General features: G+C 39.2%; 1 protein-coding gene across 3 annotated transcripts in view; it reads right to left on the bottom strand.

Moving 5' to 3' along the window:
- MAP2K6 (mitogen-activated protein kinase kinase 6) overlaps positions 1 to 13,928 on the bottom strand; it is a 139,233-nt gene that overhangs the window by 20,767 nt on the left and 104,538 nt on the right. For all 3 annotated transcript variants that reach the window (XM_012453817.2, XM_012453819.3, XM_012453818.3), the window contains exons 5-10: positions 12,495 to 12,614; positions 11,228 to 11,344; positions 10,515 to 10,566; positions 7,879 to 8,006; positions 6,531 to 6,608; positions 4,796 to 4,935 (exon numbers count right to left, since the gene is read on the bottom strand). In XM_012453817.2, the coding sequence (XP_012309240.1) occupies positions 4,796 to 4,935; positions 6,531 to 6,608; positions 7,879 to 8,006; positions 10,515 to 10,566; positions 11,228 to 11,344; positions 12,495 to 12,614 (635 nt within the window). The remainder of the gene's footprint in view (positions 1 to 4,795; positions 4,936 to 6,530; positions 6,609 to 7,878; positions 8,007 to 10,514; positions 10,567 to 11,227; positions 11,345 to 12,494; positions 12,615 to 13,928) is intronic.

Raw genomic sequence — 13,928 nt, forward strand, 5'->3', positions numbered from 1 at the left:
ATTGCACCCTAACCTGGGCAACAAGAGTGAAACTCTGTCTCAAAAAAAAAAAAGAGCTTTTCTACTTCACCCCACAAACTATGTGATTTACTGTCAACTAAGCAGTGATCAGTACTGATGGGCCAGAAAAGAGTGGCTACCAAGCTCATTCCTTGGATACAGAATTATGGTACCTAGCAGCATGGTGATGGCATCAAGCCAAGTTGATTCCCTGGGTGCAGGTGCATGATACCTAGTAGCAATATGACATCGAATGCTTAGGCAGGATACACAAGTTCACTAATACTCTGACAGTTATGTAGGCTGTGGGTACTGTGCTGTTTTTCTACATTTACCCAGAGACAGATGTAGGAGACAAAAACATAGATATATCTATCTTGAAATTTGAGGTTAAATATTTCACTTTCCAAATCTGTAGTCCCCTTTCCTTGCTTAGAACATAGAGTTGAGGCTTTCTAAAAAGTCTGGGAGGACCATAGTCTATGTAATAAAAATATAAAAAACACAAAGATCACAAAAAGAGGGTCCTTTAATGAAGGTATGTCTCAATAATACAGCTTTATTCCTCGGAAAAATAAAAGAATAGCTGATAAAGGGGAGTTACACTCACAGGCAAAATCTCTCTATTCATCAAGAGGTAGAAGAGTTTAATTCTTTTGTTAACAATCACTTTTCCATTCTTTCCACCATGCTCCAGATCAAACCTAAAGCTTTCAGTAATCAAACAAATAAAATCACTAGATTACTAATGAGCAGAGGTACGTACTCATATGTTAATATACGTGTAAAAATTAAAACTGCCTCCATAAAGTTCTAGGCCAGTCATAAACTCTAAAGGAAAATCAGTGCTACTTTTTAAGTATGAGATGACTTTTTCAACCCAGTTGAAAAATAATGTTCATCCTTAAGGGACATCAAAGAAAATATATTGGTAGTTTGTGGCAGGCAAAAAATATCGACCTGAGATCTGAAATGGAAGAGCTTGCATGCTGAAAAAGTCAAACTGAGGATAAGAATGCTCATAAAATTCAGAATTAATGATTCCCTTCTATTTCTTAATTCCCATACCAACAAAATGACTCACTATTTTAGACAATTGATATTCTTAAGTATAGCATTCTACCAGAACTATAATACTTACACTTCGAGGAAGGAAAACTTATCTTTTAATGATTTCTAGGGTAAAGTGACTTGGATTTTGTTTCTAGGTATTTTCATATTTTATTTTTATATATTTTATTACGTTATTTATTTAATTTTAATTTTACCTTATTTTGGCAGTGTCTTGCTCTGTCACCTAGGCTGGAGTTCAGTGACACAATCATGGCTCACTAAAGCCTCAGCCTTCCAAGCTCAAGCAATCCTCCCACCTTGGCCTCCCAAGTAGCTGGGACCCCAGGTATGCACCACAACACCCAGCTAATTTGTGTATTTTTTGTAGAAACAGGGTATTATTTTTAATAAACTGAGATATAAGACAAACTGACTTACTTGAGTAGAAATGAAATGACACTGAGTAAACAGTATTAATAGAATTAGCAGTTTCAGGAAAGCTAGGACATGTCTATGGCTCAAGTTTTTTTTTTTTTTTTTTTTTTTTAGACAGTCTCGCTTTGTCTCCCAGGCTGGAGTACAGTGGTGTGATCTCAGCTCACTGCAACCTCCGCCTCCTGGGTTCAGCTGGGATTACAGGTGCCCGCCACCATGCCCAGCTCATTTTTTGTTATTTTTAGTAAGATGGAGTTTCACTATGTTGGTCAGGCTGGTCTTGAACTCCTGACATCGTGATTCACCCACCTCAGCCTCCCAAAGTGCTGGGATTACAGGCATGACGCACCGAGCCCGGCCTAAAATTTTTTAATTAATGAACTGTGGTAGCTGGGACTAAAATTAAGAGAAAACGAAAGAGAAGGGGATACCTTAGCAGGCGGCCATAAAGGCACTATGGGTATTATAAGGAGAGAATAGGCACAGGGCAGTCATTATATGAAGAGCAATGATGCAGGTATCTGGAACTTCCACATATGTGTGCATGCATTAAAATTAGAAAACATTTATTTCTCAAGGTGTTCATTTTTAAAATATCTATAAAAAGTTTCAATGTTCTGATTCTTTGGGGAAAATTCTAAGTAAGGGAAAAAATACACTGGTAAAATAAAAATAAAGCAATTGGACACTTTAAAAAAATAAATTGAAGAAAATAAGCCTTCTGAACAGAAAGTAGTTGATAGGAGGTCCATAGATCATATGACTAAACACGGAGTTATCACCACAGTTGTACATAAGAACCACTTGAGAACATTTTTTAAAAATTAATATCCTGGCCCCTCCCCATACCAATTAAATCAGAGTCTATGAGGATGAGGCCTAGGGGACAGTGATTTTGAAAACTCACTAGAGTTTTATAAATGAGCAGCCACAGTTGAGAACTATTGGATTAAACCGGTGATTCACGATGGGAGACGGCTTTCTCAAACTTTTCACAGCAGCCTTATTCGTACCAAAATTTCCTAAAGTACTCAGAATCTTGGGAAAAGGGGACAGGTGGGAGAAAGGTAATAGGGAGAATAATTTGAAGAGACTTAGCTAGACAAGATAATTCCCCATTACCACCTCTCTTAAGAACTACTGTTCTGTACTACCCAAGGTGCCTCATCCCATTTTTTTTCTGAGATAGTGTCTCTCTCTTAACACCCAGGCTGGAGTGCAGTGGCGTGATCTCAGCTCACTGCAACCTCTACCTCCTGGATTCAAGCAATTCTCCTGCATCAGCCTCTAGAGTAGCTGGGACTAAGGTGTGTGCCACCACACCTGGCTAATTTTTGTATTTTCAGTAGAGACGGCTTTTCACTATGTTGGTCAGGCTGGTCTCAAACACCTGACCTCAAGTGATCAAACTGCTTTGGCCTCCCAAAGTGCTAGAATTACAGGCATGAGCCACAACACCCAACCTCTCATCCCTTTTTTGATGTGACCTTTAAACATTTGAGGATAAGGCAATAAATAAATAAACAACAACAAAACCAAGTTTTTGAATCCAGAAGGCAAAAATCATGAACCCATTTCAACTTGGCAGAGGTACAAACATATCCAGCACACTCCCTCAAGAAAACAGATAAGAAGCAGTCTAGAGAATACATATTTTAAGAGGCATCCAACAACATATTGTACTACCGCTTAAGGCTCCAGCCCCGCTCTAGTCATCTAGCCAAATACAAAAACAACTGCAGGCCAGCCTCACATATCATTAGGGAAAAGTACTAGGAAAGAGAAGGGGCCTTGAGCTAACAAAGGGTCCAAGAGCTCTTAGGTTCACAAGCAACAGACAATTGCTTTGTTTCATCATGTTTCCTGATGAATGCTTTATTCACAACAATTTTTTTGAGACAAAGTTTTGTTCTTGTTGCCCAGGCTGGAGTGCAATAGCATGATCTCAGCTCACTGCAACCCCCACCTCTCGGGTTCAAGCAATTCTCCTGTCTCAGCCTCCTGAGTAGCTGGGATTACAGGCATCTACCACCACGCCTGGCTAATTTTTTGTATTTTTAATAGAGGAGGGTTTTCACCATGTTGGCCAGGCTGGTCTCGAACTCCTGACCTCAGGTGACCCACCCACCTCGGCCTCCCAAAGTACTGGGATTACAGGCGTGAGCCACTGCACTCTGCCTCACAGCACTTCTAAAAAGCATGGAGGCCAAGGAAGGAAACCATGAGGAAGGTGTTCCTTCACCTTCCTCAGTACCTCAAACAGCCTTCAGAGCTCCAGGCCCTTCCCTAGCAGCAAGTGCTCAGAACTGTTCCCCTCCCAAGATCACAGCGGAGCTTGCCACTATCTCCGAGCTCCCTTCCTCCCAATTCTCCTCTACTTCTGCCAGATGGCCACATACACTAACCTGGCTTAGTGGTGTGCTTCACTTCCAGCATTCTGCTTCCAGCATCACTTGCAATGATCATTACTATTAAGTCATGCTAGGCATCATGACCTCTATGCAGATAGAAATTACTTGTCTAGAGTTTACTTTCCTCTCTGTTACTTTTCTTGACTGCCCTGGCAGTTTTCATGGAAATATAGTTTACCACATGAGTATGGCTCCCTCTCTCTTTCCATTCTAACTTTCTTTGAATTCCCTTCCCAGAACTCCAGCATTGTCCATTATGCCCTGTAAGCAGGTTTCTCCATAGTTAGCAAGTATTCAGTAGCAGCCAAGGTTCTACAAGACTTCTGGGGACCTAAGAAATACTCTCAAACTATCCACTATCTTCTCACCTAAAGTAATTCTTTGCCTCTACTCTCTATCCCCAGACCTGTAGTGGGTCCCATCCAGCTTTCTCTTTGTGCTCTCATCAACATCAAATTGCTTAAAGCTCATATGAAGGAGTTTCTTGCTTTTGTGACATTGTGAATGATGTTCCTTCTGTTTGGAATATCTTTCCTTCCCTATTTCCCTTTTGCTTGGAAAATACCTCTCATGGACTCAGCTCCAGATTTATCTCCTCCAGGAAAGCCTATTCTGAGGTCTTCCCTCTGAGTTCTTTAAATTGTCTATGCCCCATCTCCAACACTGGACTTGCCACATTATGCTATAATTATTCATTTATGAGATTTCCCTACTTGACTTTGGGCTCAGTGAGGGCAGCAAGTGTGATATGGTCATCTTTCCTTCTCCAGCAGAGAGGGCATACTCCACAAATGCTTTCAGAATGAATGTATGCATGATGGTTCAACCCCGATGGAAGAAACTCATGAAAACTCTTCTTCTTTTGCACTGACACTTGGGAGGTGAGGCTCTCTTACCACTGTGAGGTAAAGTCAACAAACTCTGCAGAGAACTTGTCTGCTGGGAGTTGTGGCGATGGCTCCTCTACCACCTGTTTGAGCTGCTGAAAGGGAGTTCCCCATGAATCATAGGGAAATCGAAGGATGGCCAACTCAATCTGGAGGAGAGAGGAAACAAGGAGACATCAGTTTCAACAGGGCTACTTTAGGGAATCACCCGTGTTTCAATTGTGGATAGCCAGAGGGAAACACAAAGCAAAATTCAAGTATAAGTCGGGGTTGGGGGGCAGAGAATAAACTAATAATCTATTCTTTAGCAATTTTCCCCAAATTCCTAGTCCTCGGGATTTTTTAATATTACTTACTAGACACAGCCACTTAAGCCTATCTAAAACCAGGCCCCTCACTAAAACTCACTGTGGTACTTCATAAAAATTGCAAGCCAACAGTATTAAATAAACTTCAGGATGTAAAGCTACCAGGACTTCAAATGTTTGGTCTGAAAAGTAATTCCCAGCCTAAGACCTTTCCAGAGCTGAGCATCTACTGCCACCTGCAGGAGCCTTGGTGAAATGACAGGGGAAAGAAAGCAACCTAGGACCAAATGACTGATCTTTTTTTGGACTTGAGAAAAGGCCACTTTGCATTACAGGATCATGTGTTTTCTGGGCAGGCAGGAGAAATAACTCACGGGATTTATTCAGCTGCTGTGTCTGGGGAGGAGCCAGCACCACAGTGGATAATTCCAGACCTTGGTGATACACTGAAAATGTATGACCACCAAAGTTATAAAATTTATGACCACCAAAGTTATGAATAAGATCTGAATAAATCAATAACTTTAGGGCTGTGTCTAAGGAAATAATCCTATTGGTTATCATATATTGAGGATATAGCTGACTGATATGGTTTGGCTGTGTCCCCACCCAAATCTCATCTTAAATTGTACTTCCCATAATTCCTATATGTTGTGGGAGGGACCCCATAGGAGATAATTGAATCATGGGGGGCAGTTTCTCCCATACTGTTCTGCGGTTCTCATGGTAGTGAAAAAGTCTCACAAGATCTGATGGTTTTATGAGGTGTTTCCCTTTTGACTTGGTTCTCTCATTCTCTCTTGTCTTCCGCTATGTAAGATATACCTTTCACCTTCCGCCATGATTATGAGACCTTCACAGCCTCATGGAACTGTGAGTCCATTAAATCTCTTTTTCTTTTAAATTGCCCAGTCTTGGATATGCACTTATCAGCAGTGTGAAAACGAACTAATACACTGACCTCATCAGAATTTTACTTCTACTTCTACTTCTCCAATAAAAATATCCTAGGAAGCATACCCTATGTCCTGGATATCACAGCCCTATCAGGGTTCATGCAGATCAGCATTCTTTGCATAGCTTAAGCGTCTTGCCTTGGCTTGAATAATTTAATTTTAAACTATAAGGAATCTAGTCAGACCCTCTTACTTTACAGATGAGGATAGGAAGATAGTCCATGTGACTGTAACAATTACTCAAAAAGGCATATAGCTCGTCAGAAGTGGAATCAAAAGAAAAACTGGTTTCCCCAATCCCATATCAGTATTTCTACTATACCACACTACAAACAATTATTACTCAAAATCTCCTGCCATCTCAGCAGAAGAGGGTGCCCCAAACCAGCATATAGGGCATTTGTTTCTTGGCCCCAGTGTCTACCTCATTCAAGTTTCATGCCCACAGTCTCATAGTTCATGATGATTGGCATACACTACCATCGTGATGCCCAGACTCCAAATGTCAGACTTCACACTGTATCCCTTCTGGTTGAGCTCTGGGTTTATTCTTTCAGGCTGGAAAGGAGACAGACAACTGAGAAACTAGGAAGACAATTGAGATAACATTCTTAGTTCAATAGTCTCTGGGGATGGGGGTAGCACCAGCTGCCAAGTAAGTTGTTATAAGCTGTTATTAACATGCCTCCCAGGCCAAAAAGACCCAGTTAACTACAATAAATATCAATGTCTCCATGGGGTTTCCCTTCTTCTGTGTTTGTCTTTTCTTGGACATAGTAATGGATCAAGTTCCCTTCATAACAAATTTCAAATTCGCCTTAAGAAGAAATAGGGCATATGTTATAAAGCTACTTTGACCATCTAGAATTATCCTTGTTAAAAATATTAATAGTCCCGAACTCAGTAAAACAAGAGTCAATGGGCTACTGTTCCATGCTAATAGACCTGAGCAATTTTTAGCTAACACAGACAGGAAGCTTTTCCAATAAAAGCACAAGTCTATTTCCAGATAGAATATAGTGTCCGTTCCTTTAGTTAAAGGGGATTCCAAAGTCTCTGCTAATGGCAGTGAATCTTCATAGCCCTGAGGTCCTCTCATGACTAACCTCACTGCCTTGCTTGGGTAGTTTAAGTTCTACTTATTATTTTGTCCTCAACAAACAAGGTAATACTCCCCTGCAACACAGTCTGGAAAACTGTGCAGGCTATATGTATTGTGTATATATTTTTTCAAATAACATATCTCTTTCACTTGATTTTTTCAAAGTAACACATAAATAACTATGGTCTGAGTGTTTGTGCCCCACCAAAATCCACATGCTAAAACCTAATCGCACATGTGATGATATCAGAAGGCAGGGCTTTTGGGAGGTGATTAAGTCATGAAGGTGGAACACTAATGAACAGGATCAGTGTCCTTATAAAAGAAGCCCTAGAGAGATCCTTTACCCCTTTCACCATGTGAGGACTAAGCAGGAAGGTGCTATGTATGATCCTGAGAAAAGTGAGCCCTCATCAGACACCAAATCTTCTGGTGCCTTGCTCTTGGATTTCCTAGCTTCCAAAGCGGTGAGAAATAAATTTCTGTTGTTTATAGGCTGCCTGGTTTACATTATTTTGCTATAGCAGCCTGAACAAACTAAGACAATATATGAAGCAAGTGACTGAAGATTTCAGACAGGAAATGTTTAAGAAAAACTAAGAGGCAGACTACTTCTGGAGTCTTAGGCACATTTCCATTTTCCCTCTGTGGCCATCCATCTCTTATTTCCCAGCATGATTTGTCAGCAGTGACATGACCAGATGTCACCCTAGCTACGGTACTTACGGCCATGTATGGCTTGCAACCTGCATCAATTGTTTTAGCTACAGAGTCCACCAAGTAGCCACTGATTCCAAAATCGCACATCTTCACTTGACCAAGAGCATTAATGAGTACGTTAGAAGGCTTGACGTCTGAAAGCAAAAACAACCAGGGTACCATCATTCCAGCCTGCTTTCAAGATTCATTTCTCTACCACCAGAGGGCCTAAAAACTCCATTTGTCCTTCATCTTCCTTTCCACAAGTTGTCCAACACAGAAGTAACTGCCATCTCTGACTCTTAGTTACAAACTGCTTATTGCTTTCAACCTGATTTTCTATTGCATGTTTTGTTCATTCCTTGTAGAATCATGAATTTCTCAATACAAAGAACTTTTTTCTCCACTTATTTTATGATCTTCATTGCCCTCATACTTGTAGTAAGAGCCTAAAAAATTATTACTGAATCAAGTACTCAATTCAAAATGATCTATTGATATTTAATGTTGGAGTAATAAACCAAAGAACAAAAAGGCAGACTGTGACACAATGATAAACCAAATATGACCAAAGCAACCTTTTTTTACTTTTGTTTTTGGTTGGTTTGGTTTTTTTCTTCAAGATAAGGTCTTGCTCTATCACTCAACTGGTATGCAGTGGTGTGATCATAGCTCACTGCAACCTCAAACTCCTGGGCTCAAATCATCCTAACCTGCCTCAGTCTCCTGAGTAGCTAGGACTACAGGTGTGCACCACCATTCCCAGCTATTTTTTTTTTTTTTTTTTTTGGATAGACAGGATGTCTCTGTGTTGACCAGGCTGGTCTCAAACTCTTGGCCTCAAGTAATCCTCCCACCCCACCTCCCAAAGGGCTGTGATTACAGGTGTGAGCCACCAAGCCTGGCCCAAAGCATCTGTAAGTAATGTGTCAAAGATCACAAAATGTAAAGCATCATAAACCCAGGTAATCCAGACCAAAGGGCAGGTTACTGAAGAAGCAGCATTACAAACCAGATTTTAAATGAATTATTTTGACTAGAAAGGTTTAACCCACCTGCCTATATGCCCAAAATATGAGACTATGATTATCTCTGGACAATACAGTTTGAAATTACAGTTAAATTTTTCCCTATGTGATACTTTTCACAAAGCCCATAAAATTAGAAGTTAAAGGTTATTACAAAAGCTTTAAAATTATCCTTTATAATTTTCCCTTTAAGCTGGCAGATATACAAATTTCATTTTATTATTTTTATACCTTACATATATTCTCTAATATGAATTACGTATTTCATAACTGTGAAATTACCCTTCATGTTAATTTCAAAGTTGTGAATAATCTACAATCTTTTTCCTATCTGTATTCCTTCCCATTTTCTTCTCATCTTCCTTCATCCTGTTTTTCCAATTTTTAATAATAACAACTAATAATAATAAGCACACTGTGCAAGGCATTTTACATTATTTCCAGGCTCAGAGAGTTTAAGAATTACCCAAACCACAATGCCCTATTACTTACCAATACATTTCATTATTTTTCCCAAAGACATAGTTGAGGGTATCTCTTCCTAGAAGTTTCCCTGACTACAATCACTAGGTGATAGCACTTACTTATTTTACATTATCTATACTACTTCTATATTTGGTACTTGCTTTTTTTTTTTTTTTTTTTTTGAGATGGAGTCTCACTTTGTCGCCCAGGTTGGAGTGCCTCAGGTTCAAGCAATTCTCATGTGTCAGTCTCCCAAGTAGCTGGAATTACAGGCGCCCGCCACTACACCCGACTAATTTTTGTATTTTCGGTAGAGATAGGGTTTTGCCATGTTCACCAAGCTGGTCTCAAACTCCTGACCTCAGGTGATCCACCCACCTCAGTCTCCCAAAATCCCGGGATTACAGGCAAGAGTCATGGCACCTGGCTTGGTACTTTCATATTTCTAAGGTGGATTTTTTTATTTTTTATCTTACTTCCCTATAAAAATCCTGATGCATAATTTAATAAGAATATATTTTCTTCTCAGATACTTCTCAGGGCATCTATTACATTTTAAAAGTGATTTTAAAAAGTGAATAAATGGATGAATGGGTGGATAAAAGATGAGTGAATGAATATGTGCATGGATAAATGGATGGTTGAAGAAATAACAGGCCAATAAGAAGGAATAAAAGGAAGGAGGAAGAGATCATTTTATCCTGTCTACTGTTGTCTGAAAGGGCTCTGCTTTATACCAGAGTTTTCCATACTTTAATGTGCACAAGAATCATCTGGAAATCTTGTTAAAATGCAAATTCCAATTTATTTGGTCTTGAGATCCATGATCCTTTTCCAACGAGCTCTCATGCGATGGCCAATACAAGATCAATTTTTATTGTGTTCTCTAAAATTTCCAAAGATGTACTCCCACAGCTCCGCTTGCTAACAAGGGTTTATAGTCAATTTGGGTGTAATATAAAGATCATTTCTTCTTATGTCCTCAGCCACAATAAGGAATACTACTTACATTGTTTGCTATCCAATCATAAAGGAAAGCCCCGTAGTTCTCTTGCCTTAGATGGAAGTCAATTCTACTTCCATCCACAGGGGATTGGGGTAGGTAGGGACTCCAGGTGGAAGAAATGAACTTTATCAAAGGAACAGCCAAGGCAGCTCATGGATGCTTACCTCTATGAATGACAGACAGCTTACTGTGTAAATGTTCTAATGCTTTTACAATCTGCAAGAGAAACACAAGATAGATTTATTTATCACATCCCTGGAAAGAAATTGAAAGTTAAGTATACCAAGGTTTATTTTCCTTGGCTTCAGGTTACCGGTGAGATATTTTCTTAAATAGTGGTGGTCTTATCTAGGAAAATACACAGGAAGTTACACAAATTGGACTCCATCCACCAGAGAGGACTATATCTTATATCAGAGAGGATGTCTCCCTCATCTGTCTTGTTCACTTGCCCTCATTCTTTTTCTCTCCACCTTCCTGAGCCTAAAGAGTCATAAAGGTAGCAGACCTTCTTTCTATTTATTTTCTTCTGCTTCCTTCTATGCCTAATAGTCTTAAGAGAACACTTTAAAAATCCATAAATGAAAATCAAAATAAACTAATGTCAGAATATAGACACCAGGAATGTGGTCCTAGCTGATGAATGCACCGCTTAGAGTCATTTAACTTAAGAGTCTGCCAAACCAAAGCAGTGCTAGAACCTTCTACACAGTGCTCAGAAAGACAAGTATGTATTTATCCATCCACCAATGAACTTCAACAGACATGTAAAATAGTAGCTGTGGTCCAGGTAGTATTTCTTTATACTGAGGTACAAAGACACATAGGAACTTTATTTCTCACATTATTCTTGCAGTAAGGCTCATAATGTACTCACAGAAACTGCTATTTTCCCTAAGATGTCCTCTGGAATTGTCTGGCCTTTATCAATAACTTGTTTGTAGAATTTATCTAGTGATGTATCCATGAGCTCCATGCAGATCCACACATCACCCTGGAGACCAATTGGTCCAGGAATTGTTTAAAAAGATGAAAAAGGGAGAAAGGAGAAAAAAAAAAAAAACAGTAAACACCTGTCCTGAAAAATTAACTATTTCGTTTTTTAATTTTGCAGGGAAATAGATCGTTTTCTGTCAAGACCATAAAGGAATTTACAAATAAGCAAGGTTATCTCCAAAGAGAAAACCAGTAGGTAGCCGAGCAGAACCTGCATGTGATCTCCTACACCTCAATGGAAAATTGAACCTAATTACTAACAGACACAAGCAATACAACCCCAGAAATCCAAGCCCTTACTGATACCACTCTCTAGGAGTTAGCTCTAGATGCCTACTCCATGTAGGATTTCCCACACTAAGCACCAGCAATAGTCAGTCAAAAAGCTGGTTTTAATGAGGTCAAGCCTCATAATCCATATAATGGTAAAGTGAAAAACAGAGGTAGAGAAAAGAGATCAAATTAAGTCTATATAGTACACAAGCAGGTTAGGTGAAGTTCATAAAGCAGTCAAAAGACCAGAATATTTCAAATTATAAGGGATCTTTACAAATCAGTCTATAGGCAATATAGAAAGTTCTGCCAACATAAACAAAACAAGAAAGAAAGGAGAAGAGAATCTCAGCTACTTAAAAAGGCTAATCACATTTGAAAATATCATAATGTAGGCTGGGGGTGGTGGCTTACGCCTGTAATCCTAGCACTTTGAGAGGTCGAGGAGGGCGGATCACCTGAGGTCAGGAGTTCGAGACCAGCCTGGCCAACATAGCAAAACCCCGTCTCTACTAAAAATACAAAAATTAGCCAGGTGTAGTGGCATACACCTGTAATCCCAGCTACCCAGGAGGCTGAGGTAGGAGAATTACTGGAACCCGGGGGACAGAGGCTGTAGTGAGCTGAAATTGCACCACTGTACTCCAGCCTGGGTGACAGAACAAGACTCTGTCTCAAAAAAAACGAAAAGAAAATACCATAATTTCAATCCAACCTTGCCCCAGAGCATGTCATCATTGCACACATGTAAACCCCCTATACAAGATGTGTCAAACAAGAAAGAGCTCCATGATTGTGCATGGCATTTACATGATCAAAGGAACTTCTTTTTCATTTACTGCTCCTCTTGGACTTCGAATTGAAGGGTCACCTACCTCCCGAAAGAGTGCGCCATAAAAGGTGACGGTGAATGGACAGTCCACCGTCCTCATGGAAATATCCAAATCCATCAGTAGCCTTTTCTGTTCCTGGCTATTTACTGTGGCTCGGATCCGCTGAATGGAAATGCATGGAAAATTTATGGTTACTACTCTGATGATGAGGCAGGCAGGGACCTGAAGGAGTCCCATCAAAATAGTACAGTTCATAACACAACTTCTAGCAACAACATTGTGAATATCCACCCTAAGCAATTAGCTATTTGTAACACATGAAAATAAGGAAGAATGTTACTCATTTGATTTCTTAAATAGTACTGGTAAGAAACAAATTGATACTGTTTTGGAGGGTGATAAAATGTTTTGGAATGTATTTCCAAATTACAAAAACAATCTAGTTTACTCTCTTATGTCTGTTCAGTGCAAAGAGGACATAGTATTAATTACTTTGCTGCTTATCTGGGGTCCTAAGAAAATAAAAAGCCAAAAGCTCTTCTTTGGGAACATGTAAGAATATTTGGAGCGAACAGCAACTATAAGAGAATTGGTACAGCTATAGGAAATAGAAGGAATTCAACAGAAATGAAGAAACCATTCATTCCTATCCCAGTGCTTCTGAGAGAAATCTGTCACACTAGCAGACATAGCCTTACAGAAACATGATTATGTCACTAAATGATAGGAGATATACAATATCACTAGGCCTTCAAACTCTTTGCCTACTTAGCAAGTCAGCAGAAGAACAAACTGGAAAATCTAAAAGATAAAAGTATTTCCATTCTTCAAAAGCAAAGGGATCCAAGTCACCTGATCATTCCTAACAATGGCCCAAATCTATTAATTCAACTAGAGATGTTAATTCTTTACAATCCTCCCAGCATCTACTCAACAATATGAAATGATTTTAAACTTCCTTTCATAGCTCAAAAAACTATGCAAATTTACTCCAGATATATTTTACCCTCCTTTTTTCACAAATGGAGACAATTTTCTCTCTCAATTCTGGTTTCTTGATTTTCAGGGACAATTCTTTAAAAGCAACAAAATACAGAATAAAAGAGATTTATGAGTCATAACAGCCAAATGCAATACGTAAACTTTCATTGGGATGCTGATGTGAAAATCCAACAAGATAAAACACACATACACACTTTGAGATGATCAAGGAAATTTTCATTTGGCCTGCAGATGAGATGAAGAAAGTATCATTAATTAATTTTAAGTGTGATGTTGACAAGGTAGTTTTGTAAAAACTAAAAATGGTGGAAGAATGGGTGGAGGGAGACTTAAGGGTTAAAAAAAAAAGAGGAGATACAACTCGTACCAAAAAAAAAAAGCCTTTTCTATACCTTTGGAGGAAAACACTCTTTCCTGCAAATAATATGTTCTGTTTTACCCTACTGAAGATGGTTTTGCTTCTATTAAAAGGGC

The sequence above is a fragment of the Aotus nancymaae genome, unplaced genomic scaffold (assembly GCF_030222135.1).
Source record: "Aotus nancymaae isolate 86718 unplaced genomic scaffold, 86718_ANA_hifiasm-v0.15.2.pri h1tg000089l, whole genome shotgun sequence".
Taxonomy (NCBI): Eukaryota; Metazoa; Chordata; class Mammalia; order Primates; family Aotidae; genus Aotus; species Aotus nancymaae.